Source organism: Gymnoscopelus braueri (genome assembly GCF_963280865.1).
Source record: "Gymnoscopelus braueri genome assembly, chromosome: 1".
Taxonomy (NCBI): domain Eukaryota; kingdom Metazoa; phylum Chordata; class Actinopteri; order Myctophiformes; family Myctophidae; genus Gymnoscopelus; species Gymnoscopelus braueri.
The window spans coordinates 47097421-47122296 of NC_137603.1; the positions used below are offsets into that span (position 1 = coordinate 47097421).

At 41.8% G+C, this 24876-nt stretch overlaps 1 protein-coding gene across 1 annotated transcript; it reads left to right on the forward strand.

Annotated features, from left to right (window-relative positions):
* The first annotated feature begins 1921 nt into the window (after nt 1–1921).
* On the forward strand, nt 1922–21005 carry fam120b (family with sequence similarity 120 member B). The gene is made up of 14 exons (XM_080425788.1): nt 1922–1956; nt 2335–2472; nt 4431–4621; nt 4823–4956; nt 5289–5411; nt 5905–6096; nt 6621–6882; nt 7192–7372; nt 7862–7957; nt 8602–8774; nt 11162–11254; nt 14905–15111; nt 15258–15411; nt 20478–21005. Exons 2-14 carry the CDS (start codon nt 2337–2339, stop codon nt 20750–20752), a joined length of 2217 nt encoding a protein of 738 aa, XP_080281914.1. The 5' UTR covers nt 1922–1956; nt 2335–2336; the 3' UTR covers nt 20753–21005.
* Nucleotides 21006–24876: the final 3871 nt, after the last annotated feature.

The window sequence follows — 24876 nt, forward strand, 5'->3', positions numbered from 1 at the left end:
GGAGGAGGGGGAGGACAGGGGAGAAAGCAAAAAAGACAGGGGGGGTGGGTGAAGAACAGAAAGAGGAGACCTGAAGGGGAGAGAAAGGAGAGGAAAAAAGGAAAGAGAGGGGGGGGATATGAGAGGAGGAGAAGTACGTCTTGGACGTAGGAGGTACATGAAAGGATCTATCATGAATAGGCAACAACTGAAAACACTGCTGCATCACGGGAAGTATACAAGCCCCAGGCCTTTGTGTACACATCATGGACACAACAACTAATGCTTAATTTATACTCTGTTGTACAACGGTATCGCTCACAGAAAATAGCAGATCTACAAGCTATTTTCGGTGAGCAACACCGTTGTACGACAAAGTATAAATAAATCATAATGGGGCTGGTTAGAGTATGATTCAGCCTGGAACATTTTTAGGCTGGAGCCGCTGGACTGACTCAAGCCTTTACAAAATTCCATCAGAAAATTCCATCAGAATCCAGTGAGAGTCAGAGTCCAAAGGGTATCCCAAATTTGACTCAAATTCCTTAATTATCCTCTGCTGATTAATTGAAATGAATGAAGTGGGAAGAGTCCTGACTGAGCAATTAATTAATTTACTCTAACAGTCTGTCATGTTTGGGCATTATTACATTATTAACTTAAAACCATGTAAAAGGCTAATGGTAGGTAGTGCTACTCTTTAGACTAATATGAGTTGAATTATTCAATCTTTATTGCGAAAGAGCACCATGCAACCTCTGTTTAGTGAAGTCCATATAAAACCTGACTGGTCTTTTGTGGTTGCTGTTGTTGTTTTTTAAGTTGAATTGAATCTATTTTCAACTTAATGGGTCAGCGATTCATTAATGCTATGGCCAGTAGTATATTTTAAGAAACTTTATGTTGTAATGGGTTATGCTGCAGCTAGGTCAAGACTCCAGAACAAAACCTAAAGGCACAGAAAAACCATCAAGCAGGCAAATAAGCCCACTGGTCATAACGGTAGAGTGGGGGGTGTTGCTGATTTACGACACAGGCCCTCGCCCCTGAATGGATCACTGGGAGGGGTGGAGCTGTGTGGAGAGGCCATTGTAACATGTGGCTGGGGAAGGACAGATGCTGACAGCTGGACTGACAGCCAGCATATGTCCTGTCCTGTATGCTTGGTGTCCACATACAATAGGCTGGATGCTTTGTGTTGAAGGTAGGCGGTAGGCCTAATAACTTACAACTCCAGGAAGAGCCCCTTCTTAAGGATCTGTTGGATAATTAGCCTATTGCTGAATATACTAGTCTGGAGAGGATACAATGACGTAGAACACTTCCATCAAAAAATAAGTTCTGCAATTCTAGATTTTATGGGTCCATTTGTGCACTGGACCCTCAGTAGGTGGCCAACTGAGGGTCCTTGAAATCAAAAAAGTTTGAGAACCACTGGTAGAGCAGTGGTTCTCAACCTGTGGGTCGGGAACCCCAGGGAGGTGCCCAGATAACAGTGAAGTGACAATTTAAGGACTTTTAAGACGTTTTTAATACCTCAAAAAGAAAGTAAAGAAAAAAGTCAATTTCTGCAAGTAAGTAATCAACAAACTGGTCAAACATTGGCCAAATGATCAAATAATAGGCTAAGAAAGAGGCAAAAATTGTGAAAATAGCCAATCTACAAGCTCACAATGCCAACAGCTATTTTCACAATATTTGTCTGTGGAACCGAGTCAAACAAAATGTGATGCCTCAACTCCTACATTGATTCCAAGTGCTTGTCAGGGTGGAGGTCCCCAACTCCCCAGTTCAAATATGACTATTTTAGCCTGAAAAGGTTGAGAACCACTGCTGCAGAGGGCGGGTCTAGCGGTGCAGCTCCATGCGCCGAGCACGTGCTCTTTGTTTTGCAACGTGATGACGCATCGTGTAGTAAATAGGAAGTAATTTGCATACGACAACAGTGCTGCTGCTCGGGCTTCCTCCACTCATTCAGTAAGTCAAACCTAAACTGTGAAATATCCGTCATAGTTATGTTGTTTGGTGAGTAAAACCCTGGCGTTTGCTTCTGAATGAGCTAGTCACGCTCTAACTTTAGCTCACGAGGCACAATGAATGCTCTGCATACAAAATTCATATTTGAAACAGTCTCTGGAACCATATACATCACTATAGTCCTATAGAACCCTTACTACCTTTTTTGTATTTGGGATGAAATACAAAAGTTTCTGTGTGAAAAAGTGTGTGTGTGTGTGTGTGTGTGTGTGTGTGTGTGTGTGTGTGTGTGTGTGTGTGTGTGTCTCTCTCTCTCTCTCTCTCTCTCTCTCTCTCTCTCTCTCTCTCTCTCTCTCTCTCTCTCTCTCCAATGTGTAGGAATGGGTGTGAAAGGTCTACAGTACTTTATGGAGCAGTGTTGTCCGAAGGGCTGTGTTCCTGTGGACCTGAAAGAGATGGCGAGGCAACATGTAGCTAAAGACCAGCATGGCCCCTCAACCACAGCCAACATTTCCAGTTGAGTTGATTTTTGTCTGAATTGATAGAATTATTGAATTATATATATATATATATATATATATATATAGGCTAGGGTGTGTACAGTATGGATCACCATCATCTACAATGGCAGACCATTGTGTGTTTGGACTTCAAAGTGGTGTGCGTCAAAAGCTCTACAGGCTGTATGTCTCTCTTTACGCCTGTGTTCATTGGATGAGATAACACTATTGTGTCCATTACTTTACGCACACCCCAATCATCTGATAAAATGAATGAAACAACCCTAGTATACCGGCTGAAAATGCTCTCTTTGATTGCAGGGACCAACAAAACAGGCAGCACAATCAATGCTGCTATATTGAACTAACTTCCAGGTGCCCTGATAGAATTACATTCTACAGCAACTAGGCCTGTGCTCAATCTCAATTAATCCATACGGCAATAATCGTATCGTGTTTCTTGCCAATAATTGTATCGATACAGAGGCTACCGGCAGAAAATGCTGTGTGACGCGGGTTAAAAAAAAAAAAAAAAAGCTGTGGTGTGTTTGTGTGTGTCTGAGGCTCAGACATGAGTTGCAGTGAAGAGAATATTTCATTTGCATTTATTAATAATTAGCATTTATCCATCAAAATTATTTATTTGTATTTGTATTTTTTTCCTTTTTGTTTAAATGTTATCAACTAAGAAACTTTTCAGACAAAATGTTAAGTCAAAAAACATCGGCAATCGGTGGTCTAGGTCTAGTACATTTAGTAGGACATGGTCATTATTCAAAATCAACGCGTATTGCGATACATTTCGTATCGTGGCCTCTGTATCGTGATACGTATATATCGTGAGGTTGTAGGCAATACCCAGCCCTAACAGCAACTACACAAGAGCACAGTTTATTCCCAAAGTAGATGACTCAGGAATGATAAAGAACATACGATTACAATTCTGCTTACAACTCAGAATTGGTGCTAATTTGCTAAAGTCATTGTAACATACAATATGGATAGCTTCTAGACAACCTCACTAATGGCACCTTAGGAGAAGTCACTGGTTTGCACAGATATACTCACTGAACAAAATGTAATATCTTATGGTCAAATGTAATAATGCATACTATGGCAAAGACAAGAAAAAAACGTACTTTGACAGACCGTATCCCCAAGTGAATGCTACTGGCATCATAAAAGTACCTCCAAGTACCTGGTACCAGGTACTAATCGAAACACAAAAAATTAGGGTAGAGACATGGTGTGCCGAGCCGGGACTATGCAGTGAAAGGGGCCATAAATGTCACCATGGCCAGCTGCTATTGGTGACCTGGCTAGACTGGAACACATTGACATCAGCCAAATTACACCACACTTAACCTTCTTTTATCCAAATAATCTCCTTGAATATCTGATCACTAGCAGCTCACACTGACCACATAAAATCTCATTATGAACTCATGTTTGTACAGCTCATTCTGTTACAGGAAACCTGGATCACAACCACTCTGAATTCCACAGAACATTACACTAAAACAACAAGCAACAACACTTCAATAGTCCAGGCCGTGGAAAAGGCATTGCAACCTACTTTGATCCAGAGTTTTCATTGTTAAACCAAGCAACCAAACAACACATTCCAAATAAGCTACCTCAAATGTCCTGACTGTAACCAATGTGTATAAATCCACAGATGCTATTAAATGCACATTTCTTAAACACCTTGACCAACTTCATCCAGGACCATTCAAACTATGGGAACTCTGCAATATGTACAGTGTCTGTACAAAATGTACCCGACTTGCATTAATAATTTCTCACTGAGAATTCTCTTATTATTATTGTTTGTCTATTATTATTACGCTGTCATACACCACATTACAGCAGTGTATGAAAAGCATGATAATACAGGAGATGAGACTTTATATGCCCTCATTTTCTAAGCATGCAGCCTTGCTTCCTGCTCCATTTGCCTTCTGTTACTACTAGGTCCTATGTTGGTGGTGGATGGTATGGGCTGCCTAAGTTACTGGTACTCCTGCAGTGACTGGGTGTGTGGGGGGCAGTGGAAAGAGTACATGGCCCACCTGGAGAGATGGATTGAGGCCTTCACCTCCGCAGGCATCAGATTGGTTTTCTTTTTTGACGGGGTGGTGGAGGAGGAGAAGAGACAGGAGTGGGTAGGACATGTTGTAATCATCATCTTCTTTTCTTAACTTTTTCTTTCAAGTCCTAGAAATCACATAGGATATCTCTGCTAGGTGTTGAGTGCTATCTAATAGAAAAATTGAGTATTTGTGTGCTCTTCTCCTCTTTCTCTGGTCATTCATCTATGGTGCTTTCTTTCTCTGTATCCCTGCTCTCTTCTGTCCTTTTCTCAGGCGAAGAGGAGGCGTAACGCATATAGGGAAATTTCTAAAGTGTTCCATCATATCAAGGTCCACGGAGAGCAGCCTGTTAAAGGACATTTCTGTCTACCTTCTGGCCTGGCTACATTCACACGTTTTGCTCTCAGGTTAATAACTATGAAAGAGATAATAAATATAATAAGCTCCACACTCCTGTGGGGTATTTTCTTTTTTTTGTCACAGTACATTACATGCAATATACATGAAATTTGTCCTTAGCATTTATCCAATCCTAACTATTAGGAGCAGTGAATGCTAATATTTTAAGTCTTTCTCTGGGGACACTTCGACACATACTGTAGACTGGGGTAACAAACCAGGGACCCTCTGTTGCCCTATATTATTAGTATTCCTGTTCCTGATGTTGATATTTTTCAGGATATACTGTATACTGCTCAGCTGTTTCTGTTACTGTAGTAGATGTTGTTTATGATTACAGGTCATTGGGCCAGGAGGTGTTCTGCTCAGTGCAAAACGCAGACTATGAGATCGCTAGCTATGCACGTCGCCATGGGGGCATGGGCATTCTGGGACAAGACACAGACTTCATCATCTATGACAGGTTTGTTACGATAATTATCTTATTATTGTTATGTTTTCTTTTACTAAGTGCTACAGTTACTATATTATTAGGGCTTGGCAATTAACCAAAAATGTATAGAAAGTTTCTAAACTGGTATTTAGAACCAATAACCGATTTAATTGTTCATGTAGGTTATAATCAAGAAGCATTTAAAAATATTTATATTTCTTATATCAACGAACCGAAACAAAAACATTATAATCGTTTAGTCGGATTAACCTCATAACCCTGTATTATACTTTATTGTAGAATGGTGGCATACAAAAATAGTGAAAATAGACGATCTACAAGCTCAGAACACAATGAGATTTGCTATTTTTGTTTTTAATAATCGTTCATTAATCATAATCGAGGCAAAGGTTTGAAATAATTGTGATATTGACTTGGAAGTCATATCGCCCTACAGTGCATAGTAAAACTTTTCAAATTGTATTAACCTTGACCTTGATTAAATGAAACAAATCTTTTGAAGTGCTCCCTACCTGTCAGCGGCCAAACTGCGGCTAAGTGACCTCACCACCATCCGCTATGACAGAGACAACCTCTGCCAAGCTATTGGATTGAGTGTTGCCCAGCTTCCACTGTTGGCCTGTCTCCTAGGCAACGATGTGGTGTCAGAGGGGCAGATGCAACACATCAGGAATGACGCATTGGCAACATACAGGTCTCTATTATTATTTGTTTTAATTGTTATTATTTTTATTCCATTTAATGAAGAATTAATTTACTGTTGTATTCTAACTCACTATGCTCCCTTAAAAGAACCGTCAGTGTCCTCAAACTTTACTAAGGCATGAACACAACATTCTGACATATATTTAGAGGGGTCTCTTGATCAGAGCACATCTATTGACAGTCTCTTCAAAAAAATAGCAATGCACTTTGCCCCAATGTATGTTACCGATTTCTAAACCTGGGTTACATCAGGAATAAAATAAGTCCTGAAATGTTTGGAGACATAAAATTTAAATGAACCACACTAGGCTGAACGCTTGCCCCTCCAGTATGCAATAGCCGTCCCGTTATACAATCCAGTACTCCATCAGTAAAAGTTATACTAAATCGTTAGACAGTGTTGCTCGCGGAAAATAGCTGATCTGCAAGCTCACAATGTGAGCTTCTAATTTCAGAGAGTGACACCGTCACCGTCAGAGAGTGTATATTAATCATTAGTGTTCTCACTTCCAGGAGAATCCATCCTCCTTCAGACTCTGGTGGCTCCCAGGGGGAGAAGGTTCTTGCGGTAGCCCAGCTGGTGAGCTCTTTGTGGGCTAGAGAAGAAGGAGAGATTGGGCTTATACCCCGGTCTCTTGTTATGTCAGCTCCAGACAGAAAGCACCTGGAGATCGGACTCCACTCATACTTGCTACCTGAACAGGATAATCTCCTAAACTCTTCCCTGGGCTCTGGCTGTGTGATGGACAAATATGTCAGTCCTGAAATAATAAAGGTATGTTCTAGGGCTGCAATTAGCGATTATCTTATTAGCGATTATTCTATCGACTAAATCAATCATACATGTATGTCTGATTAACCACTTGAACCCTATTTTATACTTTGTTGTTTGATTGATTGATTGAATACTTTTACAAAAATGTACACAGCACACAGTTACAGTAATACACTTGAGCTAAAAGGATAACGAATTTGACATTTTTTTATAATCGATTAACTATTGAAGACCTAGTATATTCTCATCAGTGGCCTACATGAAGATGTTAATGCACATTTGGCTCTAATCCTAACATGTTTTCCTCAGGTGTGCAGAGAGCAGCATATCTCAGCTCAGGGTTTCATGGTGTACAATGTTCTGTGTGAGGGAGTGGTGGAGTGTAGCAACACTCTGGAAGATGAGGAGGACACAGAGCTATTGCCTCAGGCCCTGGTCTACAAGCCCTGCAGAGAACGCATCTACAGTCTACTGTTGTGCAGGCACGATGGTAGTGACATACGCACGCACGCGCGCACACACACACACACACACACACACACACACACACACACACACACACACACACACACACACACACACACACACACACACACACACACACACACACACACACACACACACACACACACACACACACACACACACACACACACACACACACACACACAGATTGCGTTTCAGCCAAAGATGGCTGTCAATCTAGGAGTTGACAATGCATCACAATGTAATGTGTGGTGAGCTTGCTCCTTTCATGCGACACCAACATAAAAGGAAGTATAAAATAGGGCTTAAGTGGTTAAGCCCTTCAAATGATGCTCCTATGATCTTTTGATGTGTACACTGAACAAACACACATCTGGACGGGACAGATAAAGATACTGCCACTGGAATTTGCATTTGAGTCAGCTTCCATTATTGTTGTCCCAGGGCAGTAGTTTGAGCACACATCACATTGAATGTCTTCTTGTGTTTCCAGACAGTAGTAGGGATGTACCAGTTGTAAGGGAATGGTTTGCCTCCCCTGGAAATCCTCTGAAGAAAGCGGACATGGTCTGCCCTGTGCCTCCCTCAGGTACTGCATCCTCCGCTTCCCTTGTATACTTGTCTTGGGGCCAACCTTTTGGGATTGTATAATAATTAACACCACCTCATGCAAATTAAGAGAATGGGGGGGGAAAACACTGATCTTCAAGCTCACAACGCATACCAATCTAGCGCTTTGTGAGCTGCTAGATGAGCTGTTTTCGCCGCGTGTCACCATCGTACAATGAAATAGGACTTAGGTGGTTATAGTTTACTGTGCAACAGAGATGTACAACATAGCAGCAGGCAATAAAAGTTAATTACACAGTCAATTGATAAGATATTGCCTTATGTGATTTAAGCAATTATTCTGAGACAACCCAGCCCTGTCCCCAAAAGTCCTCCCGTCTATCCCTGCTTTTAGACCACAGTGATTATGAAAAATTGCCTGAGACAGCAAAACCACTACTCAGTTTGCAGTCGAAGAGATCAGTGAGATGTGAGATTGTTGTATTTTTCCATTCACTCTGAGGGTGTACAAATGGACGTGCAAGGGTCCATTTGGTTACATTTGAACGCTGTCCGAGTAACAAACATGTATACTGTAGGTACGGGTCCGTTTGGTTACATTTTGTACATTTGCGAATTTACAAATGAACACTGAGGATTTCGCTGTGTTTGTGTTCCCGAAAGGAGAGCAGCCCAGTCTGGAGTTGTTGTGGTTCAGCAGTGGCCCTGAAGTCTCTGCTCTTCGCCTCAAAGCCTTCCTGTCTGTTTTTGACTGCCAGGAGTTCCTGGAGCTACATGGAACCATAGAAGATCCTCTCCTGGTCACACTTTGTCTGGTCACTTACATAGTCCTTCAGGTAGTGATGGTTTTTGGTCTACCTTTTTAACAACTTTAACCCTTGGTGTCCCTCTATATACGTTTTTCTCTATGGGTGAAAAACGTAAAAAATAAATAAATAAAAAATCTAATCTACAAGATCACGTCGCATTGCGGCACCTTGTGAGCTTGTAGATCTGATGTTTTCACTAAAAAAGTACAACAAAGGATGTGAGGTTTAAGTGGTTAACCATAATCCTATCAATGTGTTCAACTTCAAGTTTAGTGTTGAATGACAAATTTACAGGTGTAAGTTGCAGAAAAGATTTTTCCAACCATTTTGCAGTTACAAAATATGAATAGAGAAAGGAACAAAGGAAAAGGTCAGAGAACATGACAACAATATCAACTATAGATAAGGTGTGTGGTAAAAAATATATATATTTATCACATGGTCTGTATAGTCCACTCCACACCAATGCAACTCCTTGCAACTCCTTGCAACTACTTGCAACTACTTGCAACCATTATACCCAAATGGCTCCCCAAAAAGAGTCCAGACCGCTGCAATTTTTTGCAACTGGTTGTAAGTTGCGACTAGTTGCATAGGTGTGGACTGGGCTTTAGTGAAAACTTTATTCAGTAAATATTTGTAATCAATACTTATTTTATTTATTTATTTAATTAGTTCCATTTAATATAGTCAATGACATAAAAGTCCAGTTCAGTTCACCAGTGTTTCAGTTACATGCAGCCAAATAATAATCTTATTCTAAATAAACAGACATCATAAAAAAATAACTAGTTTCAATCTAGTTCATTCCAATTTGATCAAAATAATGTTTGTGGCTCTCTCATGTATTATTATTAACAATTAATCCAGTGCTGCAGGATAGTTTTCAGTCATACAAGGTACCGGTATTCAAGTATCAGACATGATTATGCAGTCTGACTCTAATCTGATTAAAGTGTTACCAAAACTTTTGCTTTTCAGTCGCCACACTCCTCTTTATTTATATTAACACAAGCATTGAGCCTTTTAAATAAAGTTTTGTATCTCTTATGTACTTAGTGATTAGTGTAAACACAGAATGAAAGGCCAAATGTATTTGGTCACACTTCACCATGCAACAAGCTTTTTATTTGAGATTTACATTGGTAATGAATGCACAACAAACATTCATCTGCTTTTTGTCCACACGCGATTTGAAAATAAACATCAGTTGTTGACAGTCTTTTCCATGTTGCTTTGTCGTGGCTAGATGTCAGCCATTATCATCAGTGTAGCCACAGACACTGGTCTATTCAATGGCTGGTGTGTTGACAGCAGTCCTGTGGTCAACAATGGCCATGATAAGCATCTGAGGGCCAGGACAGTTTGAACATTTAAATCACATTTATCTTATTCACGTCATTGCTGTTTTTGCTGTGGTCTTTAGTTTATACAATATTCACCTTTAATGCCTTCATTTCAATTGAATTTTCTTCTTCAAAGTATATAAAAGTGTCTGGAAGCCTTTGTTGTGCATTATCCCAGCAAGCTCTCAATGTCCTCTGGATCACTGCTTGAATTTCCTGTCGTGGATTACTAAAGGGAAATATAATCGAATCTAATTACAGTTCACTAGTATGCAGTGGACAATGGACATGCATCTGTACTTTACAAGATCTACACTGAAATTGCAGACGTTCATTAGAAGCATTATTAATCTATTGAGAACTTCAGACCAAATCTTGTACAATCATAGTTACATAAATTATGTTTTCTGTCATACCTCTGCTTCTCATAAACAATAAAGTGCATCTCTAGTGATGACAGATGTGTTCAAAAGGATTTATAAGTATGCAGGCAAAGTCAGGACTGTATATTTCATAGTCAACATGTGGCAAAGTTGGTCTAGAGAGAATCCAAAAAGGATGAAAGAGAACTCTCTTGGCCAGAGACTTACGACAAACAGATCGACAGATAGAGGGATGAACATCCAAAAGACAGACAGACCCACTGACAGATTTCAGACATGAACAAAGACATTCACTCAGATGGACAGACAGATAGACAGACAGATGGATACTGGAAGTAAAAAAAACTGGCTAGATTTGGAGACCGGCCCGCAGTCAGACAGACAGATGGACAATTAAAGACAAACAGAGACTGAGAGAAAGCAGTCAGCTACTGCTGTCAGTCTGGCTATTTGTTCTCTTCTACTCCGTACACCCCCCCCCCAACCCTACTCTATTCAAACAGCTCCAGGGTTTGTTTTGTACATACAATTAAGCAACCTTGTTGTTTCTAACATGCAGCATTGTTTTTTTCTCTGTTTAACTGCAGTGCAGGCAGCAGACAAAACATAGCAGTGATACAGACCCACTTGTGTGTGTGTGTGTGTGTGTGTGTGTGTGTGTGTGTGTGTGTGTGTGTTCATTCAGGTGCAGCAACTGTCCATGGAGGACGTGGATGCTTATCTAAGTCAAGCTGTGTGTCTGAGACTCAAAAGCCCCCAGGAGCTTGAGTATATCAAGGTCAGTTCCAAACACACTTAAAATGTACACACAGGTATTATATAGATCATCAACAGATGGTATTAACCGTTGTTACAAATTATTTCATTCCTTTTGCACGAAAGCCGTGTATGTTCAGCATCTGTTAATTTTTATATAATCTTTTTTACATGAACTTAAAGTTTACTTCATTACATGATGATGATGATGAGTTATAGGGTCCCACCGTTCCAGGACCCATGTGCATTCAATAAGGGAGTTAATGTAAGATTTTGTTTACGTTCATTTCTGAAATCTGAGATGCAAATTGCATGTTTTTTAGCCATGTGCTATAAATGGTTAATAAAATAAACTTTCCTTAACCACATGAAGCCTAGCTTCCATATTCTGGGAATGTCATAATAAGTGAAAATGTTATCAAAAATTAACAAACATTTGGCAAAAGTTGATGAACATTTAGCAAAATGAACGAACTTTTGGCAAAAATGTATGAACATTCAACAAAATGAATGAACATTGGCAAAAATAAATGAACATTCGGCAAAAACAGCAGATCTGCAAGCTCACAACACATCGTATTGTGACTCATTGTGAGCTTATAGTTCGGTTATTTTTGCGGATGTACAGCAGCGTATATACGGTTTAAGTGGTTAAAGCTGCAGTCTGTAAGTTAAATGTCCTACCCAGATCCACCACGCGACTCGTGTGCAGACATTTCTACTGCTGAGCTAATACAAAAAGCTTCATTTTGAGCATCATACAATACCACTTGTCAAACAGTAGTGGTCCTACCCGACCACAGGATGACACAAAATGTCTCTGTAGAAGAGCAGGTAGACCAACTACAGCCACTGCAGTTGTGTTATTTATATTGTATTAACACCACACAGATGGGTCAAATCGGTCATATTTTATTCAGTAAAGAAAAGTTATGGATTTCAGCTTTAAGGTTCTTTTTTAGGTTCTAATGAATATGTGACTTCGGACCAGTTGCTTCTATTCAAGACTTTTAGGATTATGCTGCATCAAAGTAACTTTGAGGTGGTGTCATTGTAACTCTGAGAGTGTACACATGTAACCAAATGGACCCGTGAATAAACACTGAGCATTTCACAGTGTACCACTTCTCTGCAGCCTGTTTCTTAGAGAGGCTACATGGCCTTGGTAAGAAGTCAGCTGTGATTTTCCATCCTCTGGGAAAATGGCCCTGCTGTTTGCTGCCTTGTTGGAGCCCCATTTATTTTTACTGCTTAATTACCATACTCACATCTAGTAATTTGTATTTTTGCTGCTTGTCTGTTTTCTACACAATAATTAGGGCTGGGCGTCGATTTGAACATGGTCTTTGGGAGTGTTTCAGAGCCTGAAGGGGGGGGTTTTAACTGTGTGACTAGTGGATCGTTCATCTCCGTGGGGGAAAGGAGGCACACTTTCATTCATTTAGCTAATGGGGCTCTCTGTGTTTAGACAGCTCCAAAAACACACAGAGAAACACAGTGACATGCACACACTCACATTCACCCATTGATCGGTCACTTTAGATAAGTGTGTGGGGGTGTGTGTTGAAAGTTTTAGATAAGGAACTAACCGAGGCAGCCAAGTTGCTGACAACACACACTGAAACAATGGCAGCCACCAGTCTTAAAGTCCTGGACTCACAACAAGCAGAACAAACATCCAACAAACACACACACACACACACACACACACACACACACACACACACACACACACACACACACACACACACACACACACACACACACACACACACACACACACACACACACACACACACACACACACACACACGCACACTCTGAGATTATCAAAGCAAAACTAAACAACAGCACGCCCCAAGACAGAGAATAACTTCTGTGTTTGGGGGAAGGGGGTTGTCGGTAATTTTTGTGATGCGTTGGTTTCGTTGCGACATTCCTCCTCATTGAACTGTGTGTGTGTGTGTGTGTGTGTGTGTGTGTGTGTGTGTGTGTGTGTGTGTGTGTGTGTGTGTGTGTGTGTGTGTGTGTGTGTGTGTGTGTGTGTGTGTGTGTGTGTGTGTGTGTGTGTGTGTGTGTGTGTGTGTGTGTGGCGACAGTCGCCTGTCTGTCCTGCCTGACGCTCACCACATGGAGCTATTTACACCAAGCACGCTCCGCCCCACTGGACACACAAGCACACACACACTTTCTGTGTGTGTGTGTATGAGAGAGTTTATGTGTGTGTTGAAGGAGAGGAACACAAAGTGAGAGGAAGAAGAATTGAGAAACGTGCGCACACTATCTGTCTTTCTCTTATTTTTTACATTCTGAATATGTGTGTGTGTGCGGCCGTGTGCCTGCCTGGAGTATTTAGTATCTGTGTGTTCATTGTTTGCTGTAGGTGAATCTGTGTTTGGCTGAGAGCAGATGGTAAGCAGGGTTGTGTGCGTGTGGGTGGGTGTGTGCACGTGTGCAGGTAATTATTCCTGTCTGTTATCAGTGTTGTCTGGCAGGCGACAGGTGAGAGCATAGGACACACACACACACACACACACACACACACACACACACACACACACACACACACACACACACACACACACACACACACACACACACACACACACACACACGGCACATCTGCCTGCTGTTAACAGTTACTTTCATTACATTACAGTTAGCTATTATTGTCCTTCTTCTGCCTTGTATTTAACCGTTATCTTCTTCCTTTCTTTCTTTTTCCCTCCTTGTTTTTTTCAAACCTTAACATTGCTCTGGTCTTTGTGCATAGTACACTGTAAAATCATCATTGTTAATTGAACTCTGAGGGCACCCTTACAGGTCCATTTGGTTCCATTTATACACTCTTACATTGCCCAGTGTGGCACAAAAGATTAGCTTCAAGTTTCTATGTAATATCTATGCAAATGAGCGTTCCAAGCTTTTCTTTAGCGTTGTGAAGCTGACAGCAAAACCTCCCATTAGATTTTACTGTGTGTAATCCGGAGTGCTAATTTTGCACTGACACCATCAGTTACTTTTACCCTCTGCATTTGTCTGTGTAAATTGATTGATTGAATACTTTATTAACATGCTTATTAACAGTACAGGTAGCATAGTCAAAGGTAAAAGCTAAAAGCATAACACAAAAAACCCTGGGGGCTTGTTTCCATTTTGGTCCATTGTACTCAATACATCCAATGCAACAGAATACAATATATACAGTACAGTATATTGGTTAGAAATCTCAGTAGCATCAAAAGATATATTATTTACAGAGAAAGGAGGGGTGGGGGCGGGGGACAGAGGATGTTATTACCAATATAATGTATTTTATGGTCAGCCATGTTTTTAGGTTAGTTTTGAGTTATTTCCACATTTTGGTGGCAGCATACAGCAGTAGAAGACATTTTCCCCCGTGTTTGAGTGTGGGAAGGAGGTTAGATGGGCTCTCTCTGGTGTTATGCCCATGCTCATGGGCATACTCATGGGCCCATGGGCATACTCTGTGTCTCCTGCTTTATTAGACAGTGTCCATCTGTGAGGGACAGTGAATAGAGGCCAAAGAGAGGTGAAGATAACAGTGGTTATGCACCAAATATAAAACCAATAGGGTATTGATTCATATTCATGTAGCATCAACCAAGTCTGATGATAAATAATCAAGTTTTCTTTGACCTCCGCTGTCAGCTGCATGGCCTCTCCAGCCGTGCGGTGCAGTTGGGTCATCTTTATGTCCGAGGGCTGGGTCATCTCTGGGGTGCAAACTGTGCTAGTGGCTGCCCGCTGCCCATCGATGCCATGATGCCCTGGCACAGCTTTGATGGCCGCCTGTACCATGCCAAGTACCTGCAGGCGCACAATGGTGCCACACTCATGATGATTGTGGATAACGATGTGAGTGTAACAAATGATGAAATTATATTATTATGCTAAATCATTCTTCCACTCAGAATTTGTGTGAAGTCTAATAGAGAGATGCTCTGTGTGAGTTTTTTAATACAAATGTGTTGGTCATTCTAAACAATGTCTCTTCTCTGCAGTCCTCCTGTCAGTCTCTGTTCCTGCATCTGAAGGAGCAACTTCTAGAAGTCTGCAAGAAGAGAGGCAGAACCCTGCAGTCTAAACCCAGACCTGGAACCCGCACTATGGAACCCAGCTATAGAGACGGAAGCAGGGCTGGTTCCACACACACTGGTGAGAGTCTAAAAACACATGCTGCACGCTTTGTAGTGCCTTCACTTCACCCTTTGCCCCAGTAGATACTGTAAGCTTTGTAAACATATAGGGGGCTGAAACAATTAAACCTGAGAAGGTTTACAAGGACTTGAGAAGAGTCAGAAGAGCTTGGTCATCGGTTGTTTTGGTTTTAGTAACATTGTAATTTTGCTTTAGCCGCTCATAAATATTGGCTAAATATAGACTATAAAGGTCCTTGCACACTGGTGCGTCTTTTCGTTGCGTTTTTTTTACAACAATGAAAAAAATTGAAAAAACAATGAAAAAAAATAAAACGCAACGAAAAGACGCACCAGTGTGCAAGGACCTTAAGAATTATAATTGTTCGGGGTTATATTCGAATATTATTACATTTTGTCTCGAAGCGTTGGAAAACTATTGAGGCCTGCAGTGATTTCAGTGGCTTCGGTGTTATTCTAACTCCAATCAATAAATTTATTTAAAAGATGGAAAAGGAGCAAAGTGAGAAAAAAGGAAAAATCACACCCAGTGTGAAGTGGGCGGTGTGGTCACAGTGGTCATCACAGTGATGGAAGTTCACTTAAAGAAAAGTAATATTGTGGACCAACCATTGTACACCCCTAACTTAAAAAAAAACATAAATCTGTTTTTTTTAAGTGCATAGTCCTATTTATAGGGCTATGCACATGTGTCATGTTTCACTAGCCAATCACAGTCCTGAATAGACTGTGATTGGCCAATCACGGTGCAGGGTTAGGGGGGTACACTGGTGGCCAATCACAGCGCAGGGTTGGGGGGGTGCAATGGGTGTCGATGTCCAAACCTCACATATAGGGGCGGTTTCACCGCCCAAAAATGTCAGAGGCGCATTAAACTTGACATTTGTAGAATGTGTGGTTGTAGTTCTTTGGTGCCCCTCACAGAACCACATTACCCAGAGGGCCGCACTGTAATGAGCTCCATGTGTGCTGTGGCCACACACATCACCCCCACCCCCCAGTGTGTGTGTGTGTACACACATGCGCACACACACATACACTCCAGCACACACGCTTGGTTCCTAGACATGCTTTGTCAGAGCAGTAGTAATAGTAGGGTTCTGTTTATAGGCTGGGAGAGCTCTATTTTAAGACACACAACAAGACTAACTGATTACAGACCTCTCCCTCTCTCTGTCTCTCTCTAGCCACTTTTATACACAGATCCCACAATAATGGTGTAAAGAAGAGTGGCATTAATGCCAACTTTGCTTTATTTAACACAGAACCAAACAAAGCTGCCTCCATGTGTACTTTTACATGGTGTGCCAGTGTTCTACAATGTATGTGTAATACAACATGTCAACATCTAGTGTTATGCTATTTAACTCATTGAGTGCCATTAACGCGTTTCACGTGTTTTACCGCTATGGTGCAACGTGCCATTAACGTGTTTCACGTGTTTTTGAAAAAAATATGATTCTTTTTTTTCTTTTTTTTTTACCCAAGATATCATTATCTGAAGATTTGCAGCTCCATCCACTCCTTGTTTAACTTATAACTGAAAAAGGCTGTATCTCGCTTCCTAAGCACTTTTTTTTGTACTGGCCAGAAATAGCCAGAAATAATTCTGGCAGTTAAGATAGGGCTGGGCAATTAACTGAAAATATATCGAAACCGATATTTAGAACCAATAACCGACCTAATCTTGCTCATGTAGGTTAATCGAATAATCGAGAAGTAAACATAAGCGGGCCGGTTGTGAAAATACATGTATTAAAGCCGTTTATGTGCGCACATTTTAGAAGATGTATTGAATAAAGGTTGAAGGCAGAAAGGTGTGCAGTCCTTAGACGTCACACCCCTGTACTGCCTTGCCAGCAGTGCTTTGTACACAGATGTGCAGTATATTTCACTCTGTGACTACCTCCGCTCTAAGGCGGAACAACAACGTCCCCCCATTCCGTGTCTCAGTCTGTACCTTTTACAACAGCGGTGTGGGAGGGGGGGGGGGGGGGGACCTGTCAGTAAACTTACAGGTCAGTAACACATGCACAGTTATGGATCCGTGGCCTTAATATGCACACCAAACTGGGTGAAATTAAAACGTTTGAGAACTAGTGATTTACAGAACAGCAATGGGGAATAATGGCGCAACTGTCTCTCTCTCCCTCACTCACTTTGCCTCTCTTCCTCTCATCATGCTTCTCCTCTCTCACTCTTTCCCAATATCTGTGAAGTTCACTCTTTATCCATTTATCTTTCTCACTCACTCACTGTGCTCTCTTTCTGCTACTGTGCTGTAGCTCACTGACTGACTGATAGAGAGAGAGCGGGAAGGGAGGAAGGAAGGGGAGGGTGGAGGAAGGAAGGAAGGAGGGAGGATGGGGGGTGACCAGCTTAAGGAGAAGGCAGCGTCCGTCCTCTGTTATTTCTAGCGATTTTGTCGCTTAGAATTATACATTTTTAGATCAATACTCTGTACCGTTGAGTACCGGGCCGGCCCAATTTAAGCGCTGTCTGCAACAACTTTGTGGTTCATCAATGTCCAATTTCCAGACGTAAACTTGTTGAAATTAACGTTCGAGCACATCTCCTCTGCTCAACCAGCGGACTTCAGTGTAGCTGGGTTGGCTGTGTAAAATATAATAATGTAATGTAACTGCCCAACAGTTAGTAGCATAAACAACAAGGTCAGTAACGCCTGTAATTCGCTATCCATGTTGACTAGTAGTAAAGACATCATTTGTTTTCTTCCAGAAAAGGGTCATGTGATAGGGATGTGACAAATGCCACGTCGTTATCGATGAGATCGAATCAAGAAGCGAACAAGAGTGTCTGCATCGTCATTTTCAAAAGTCTCTTTTCCCGCTGTCCAAACTAAAATGCAATGCCAGAGTTTTCACAACATAACAGTAGTGTTTTGAAAGGTTTCCGTTTTTTAGGGTTCAACAACGTGTGGATTGTAGGTGCAAATGAAAAGGTGTTATTGTGTTCATTCTTTAAGCTATGTTGATGAATTGAATACATAGGGGACCACAATGGAAACAAGTCCCCAGGACTTTTTTCTGTTATCCTTTTAGCCTTAATGTGGATGTAGCTTAGGTCATTAGTTCAGGTAGGGTCATACATGAAAATAAAATTGATGCAGACTCTAAGAATTTAAGAGCTGGCAAGGACTACCACAGCCTGGTGCTGTTAGTCACTGAAGCACTGATGGAGCATATTGGTGGATGTTGTTGAAGGAGGCGAACCCCCCCCCCCTCTTGCCAGTCTCGGGATTCAACCCGACAGCTTCCCAGTGTGTGCTAGCAAGACGACTAACTCATCTGTACTCAGTCTTGCGTGCAGGTAAATGTGAATAAACAATTTAACAATGAAAGGTAAGGTGAACCCATAGATGTTAATTGACAGTGTACAGCTCTAGACAAAGTGACTTAATGTCTCCAGCAAATTGTAGAAAACAGCTGTGTGCCATGTAGGCACAGAGACTTTGATTTGCGCCAAACTGTCTCCCTTCTGTCCTCGTCAACTATTGTGGGTCTCTGGAGGATGTTTCTGGTTTTATAGATGGAATGTGATACAACTCTTTTTACCTCAATGTTTCATTTCTGCCAGACGTAGACACCAATCATTACTACAGAGCTGTGGGGAGATGGTATTTGTGTGTGTTTGTGTGTGCGCTCCCTTATATGTGTATGCCTGCATGTACAAACGTATGCCTGTGCTTATACCCATGTGTGTGCGCACGCGTGCGTGTGTGTGTGTGAGAGAGGAAAGAGAGAGAGAAAGAGAGAAAGAGAGAGCAGCAGTGGCGCTATGTGGTAGAGCTGAGGGCCCACTTTGGTTTTTGTTTGGAAGCAGGCCTGATGTTTAGTCTCCTCAGCAAATATCTTTACTGCCTGACTGCCCTCACAATTACATTTCAACAGCAAATCAGGATGTGACTCTGAGATTTAAAAAAAAATATGTATATATAAAAAATAAAACGACTAGTTCCATCCAAACAGAATAAATTAAAACCTTATTTTTTGGCTTAATGCACACATTTAGATTTGATTAATTTTGAAAGGATTTCATTGGTTCACTTACAGGCAAACAGTAAAGAACACTATAAGCACTTTCAGTAAGGAAAACGGGACAATATATTAGGTGATGTTCTTGGTTCATAATTAACTGCTTAAACCGTATACCCCAGCGGTCTGAAGCCCACTTGGCCCACCTCCTCTTTACCCGAAAATATCCAGTCCACAAGCTACGCGTTGCCCGTTGTGAGCTTGTAGATCAGCTTTTTTCTTTGAATGCTTGCCTATTTTCACAGAATGTTCAAAACTTTCAAAAATATCAGACAAGCTCACAATGTGTCGCAATGCATTGTGAGCTTGTAGATGTAGGCTGTTTTTGCTATTGGTCGTAGAACGAAGTACACAGAACCACAATGGAAACAAGTTTGGGCTTTTTTGTGATTTGATCCATTTTGGCACTTTTAATGGTTGCACTGTTTGCTTTTAAATGATGCCAATAACATATTCTATTCTATTCTAAGTGGTTAATGTCAGGGCCCTATGAAACTACAGGTAACACACAATTCCAATTCTTTGTGTCACCACTGACCTATACCCTTGCTATGTTTATTCTAGACCTGTATGGGCCTGGACACCTCACACTATCGGTTCTCAAAGTGGGGTCCGGGGACCCCCAGGGGTCCTTGGGGGGGTACCAGGGGTTCCCCGGCTAAATTAGTTAATATAGCGTCACAATCATTTTAACCACTTTAACCATATTTTATACTTTGGCTATTCAAAAATAGCAGATGTACAAGCTGGTAGATCTGCTATTTTTGAAAAATCCCTGTCACAAAATATTTTTAAGATGGGGGTCCATGGCCAAATACATATCATTTTGGGGGTCCTTGACATGAAAATGTTTGAGAACCACTGGCTCACACAGCAAGGAAAGCCAATTATTCGCTACAAATTGACCAGATGAATCTGAATGAACGCTATGATCGAATCATACGTGGTGGTTCACCACTTTGTGCACCAGGTAAACTTAACTCAACCCTAGTTTGTGTTTAATCTTCAGGACGGTCGAGGGGTGGCCGAGGGGGCTGGAGGGAGAGCGAAGACTGGAGAAGAGACCGTCAGCACTCAGGAGGATGGAGGGACACGGGGGGAACGAGAGGGGAGCCAAGTGGATTCCACAACCAACGAAGGGCGAGAGGGGGGCAAAGAGAAGAGATGATGAGAGGAGAGGACCAGGCTGGAGCCCCTCATCCTCATGGAATGTTCTGGGACTCAAATCCTCCTCCAGCACACTCCAGAGGTCACACTAGACACCCCAACAGAGGGAGATACTAACTGGCTCCTACTGTAGGTAAACCACAGCACTAAAACGTAATTGTTTCTACTTAATAGCCATGAATTTACCATTGTTAACTCGTACTGGGATTTTTTTTTTTAATCTGGGGCGCTCCGGGGTCTCACCTGGCAAGAGTGAGCCACCACATAAATAATGTCCTTCTGTCAGCTGGAATGTTGAACCCAACCTGAGGCTCTTTCTCTTTAACAGTTGTTTTATTTCTTTTGTCATAAACATACAAATCTGTAACAAGACACGTAAAATAAAAATAAAATACATACATTTATATGTTGTTGAAACAATGATCTTGTTTTGTATAACTCACAAATGTATAAATAAAGAAGAGAGAAAAAGAAGGAAAGAGAAGGTCTGAGTAAAATAGTAAAGGAAAAGGAAAGCAAAAGAAAAGGAAGAAGAGAGGGAAGGGAATGATGAGGAGAGCATAGCCTATATGGTCTTGCCTATGGCTGGGTCTTCCTTTTGGCTGCCTGTGAACATCGTAAAAATCCATCCAGGAGGAAAAGGATGCCATGAAAGTTCCACAGACTGAAAGGACAAAACCTCTGGTCTTTCCTCTACCGAATGAACTGAAACACATACACACATGTTCCAGCCTTACTGCACAGTAATGTGTACTCGTCCATTTGGTTACATTTGTACACAATTTATTTTACTGTGTAGTGAGCTGTTGTTAACGGTTGTGTGTTCGTATGCGTGCGTTTGTGGGAGACGTGAGTGAGAGAAAGAAAGAGTTTGTGTTTATAGGCAGAGCAGGAAAGAAAGTGTGTGTGTGAGTGTGTGTGTGTGTGTGTGTGGGGGGGGGGGGGGGGTATGACATCCAATGACATACTGGAGGCTTGAGCAGTATACTGTATGTAAGTGGCTTGGGATATCATGGCATAATTCCTGTACAGATTGTGATGAAACATTGAAACGTTCCAGAAACCAATGCAGCCGCATTGGTGATTCTATGTCCCATGTTTCTATACTCTCCATTAGATTTGTGCGCTGATGGATAGGCTGTTGAATCGGTGACGGAATCAAAGGCTAGAGAGCCCTTTTCTCTGAATGTGAGCACTCCTTGTCTTTCCCCATCACCCAGAGGCAGCACAACTTGAGAAGATACTCGACCAGGCCAAAAGAGGGATGTGGCCTTGTGTTTGTTTGAGGGGTAGTTGTGTTGTGGTGTTGGGAGCGGGTGAGGGGGGTTGTATGTGGGGAGGGGAGGACAAGGGTGGGGCACACACACAAAGACACACACACACACACACACACACACACACACACACACACACACACACACACACACACACACACACACACACACACACACACACACACACATGGGTACACTCAACTCCTTCAGATCATAACAATAACATGTGGAGGGTTGTGCTCGCTGTGTTGTGGAGGAAGATGAGGATGGAGGATTTAGGAATTAAGGAATTAAGGAATTAAGGAATTAAGGAAGTGGATGAGAGGAAAGGAGTCGTGGTCAGGAAACGGGAGAGGAGAGAAGATGTGGAGGTAGAGAGAGAGAGAGATAGCAGAAGACAGATGTGAGGAGACCATGCATGACGAGATGATACAATGAAGGAAAGAGGACAGGAAAGGATAGAGGAAACTGTATAAAATACGAGTGAGAAAGGAGAGGAAACGAGGAGAGAAAAAAACGGAGGACAGAAAAAAAGGAAAAGAACAGAAGCGTTTGCAGCCGAGTGTTGGTCGTCGACCTCAACCACAGGAAACCCTCGTTGGCAGGCTGACAGATCAGCTTCCTCTGTGTGTGTGTGTGTGTGTGTGTGTGTGTGTGTGTGTGTGTGTGTATATGTGTGTGTGTGTGTATGTATAGTGTGTGCGTGCGTGTGGTGTGGTGAAGGTCTGGGTGTGGTCCCCTCCAACAGTAGGGAGACAAACAGACAGTCAACCCCCCTCTGAGGCCTCCTCCCTTGGGTTTGCTCCCTGCTCAGGCCTCTTTCCTCTCTCACGGCCGTGGTTTTGACAGACTACCTTCTCTGCCCTTGTTCTCTCTCCTGCTCAAATGCTCTCCATGCTATTGATAAACCCACACACAGGTAGAGTTCCTGCTGAAGGACTAATGTTAGACAGGATTGCTAAATAGCTTCCTCCCCCAGACAATCAGGCATATGATCGAACAGGCCAGGAAAAAGTCTTTATTTGATAGTGACAGTGGAGAGAGAGTAGGGGAATGACATGCAGCAAATGGTCCGGCCGGCCGGGAATCAAATCCACAGATCCTGAACTGATTGTTTGTACTCTTGGATAAAGGTGTACACCAGATAGGACTACAATGGAAACAAGTGCCCAGGACTTTTTTGTAACCCATTTAGAAACCCATCTCAAAATACATGTAGGTCTATGGCAATTTGAAAATCCTAATGAGAAAACAATAATAATTAACCTTGATACTTAAAGTTGTTTTGGGGGAATATGAGGTTTTTCATCAGACACCAGCAGAACCGCTACATTTCAAGTGACAAGCATCCTGCATTCTTAGTCAAATAGGTATATTTGACATTCTGAAATGCCTGATAGACATGATGAACGCATGCCTTTTTTAATTTCCCAAGGTGTGTGCGTGTGTATGTGTGTGTGTGTGTGTGTGTGTGTGTGTGTGTGTGTGAGAGAGAGAGAGAGAGAGTGCACGTGCCTTCATGCGTGCACAAAGGAAGAACCTTGGCGACTCTGAAATGACTCTGTTATTTTGTTGTTTTGGGATGGGACAGCCTGTTCTACAATGGCACGAATGTCATGGCGCACAAAAATAGAGTGAGCCATAGTGGATAAATATAACCAATGTGTATTTACAGCAAATGCTATAAATAGGCTGCTTTCTTTAGTTCAGTCTAAAACAGAAAAAATAAACTATGGGGGGAGGGACTTGGTTGTTGGGGTAGAAAGAGGGAGAGAAAGCAAGCAAGAAAGAAAGAAAGAAAGAGAAAGAAACAAAGAAAGAAATACAGCTTGGAGATAGACATAAGGGAAGACAAAAAAAAGTGGATATTAAGTTCTGCTTGTGAGACATTTACTGTTCACAGTCCTGTCCCCTGGTAATGTAGCTCTCTTTTCATCCCCACTTACACTACTCCTCCACCTCACTTCTCTCCTTTATTCTCATCTCATCTCACACTCCCCTCTGGCTGTCCCTCACAACCTCTTAATCTTTTCCCCCCTCTCTCTTACCTAACCACCTGTTGCATGGTCTCCTCTCCATTATTACTGTTTGGCTTTGTTGTCTGAGGTGTATAACCTGCCCATGTGCATTTACTCGGGAGACATGATATAATTATATATATAATATATAAACATATATAATAATATTACTTAAATGTTATTGTTTTATTCTATTCAATTTAATTTGAGCAAATCATGCCCAGGCAAGATTCAAATGAAAGAATGAAGCAGGTCATTGGCCAGCGGTCCGGGCACCTAGGCTCAATAATGATGTTTTGTTTATTTTAAATGTTTTTAAAATAATAATTAAAAAGGAATGGTTTTGAACGGTTTCCACCCGACAACGACAATATGGAAGAGAAGTGTCCGTTTAGGTCAGTGACTCTCAAACTTTTTTATGTAAAAGATCCCCAAATGAATAGTATTTTGAAGAAGACCCCCTTTTTTAAATATTTTGTGCCAGGGACCCCTATACAAGATCTGTGTTGTTAAAATATCAAAAATCTTCTTTTAGAATAGCAGGTTTACAAGTTCATAACGCATCGTGATGTGACAGTTGTAGAGCTTGTAGATCGGCTACTTTCAATAGCCGATGTGTACAGTAGGGTTAAAGTGATTCAAGTGATTTTGATGCTGCTGTGGACCCCCTGGAACCCTCTCAAGGGTCCCCTGAGGTCCCCGGAAACCCCACTTTGAGAACCACTGGTTTAGGTAACGGACAACCTCCCTTTCTTTCTCTCTTCAATCATCCTCCGTTCTTTCACCCTCCCCCATCACTCCTCCATCCACATCTCCAAGCCTCCCTCGCTCTTTTTTCCCCATCTGGATCCTCATCCACTCTTCCGTCTCCATCACTCCACCACTCATTTCCCTCTACTTCCACTTCCCCTCCTCTCATTTTCCTCCCTCCTTTTCCCCCTTCTTTCTT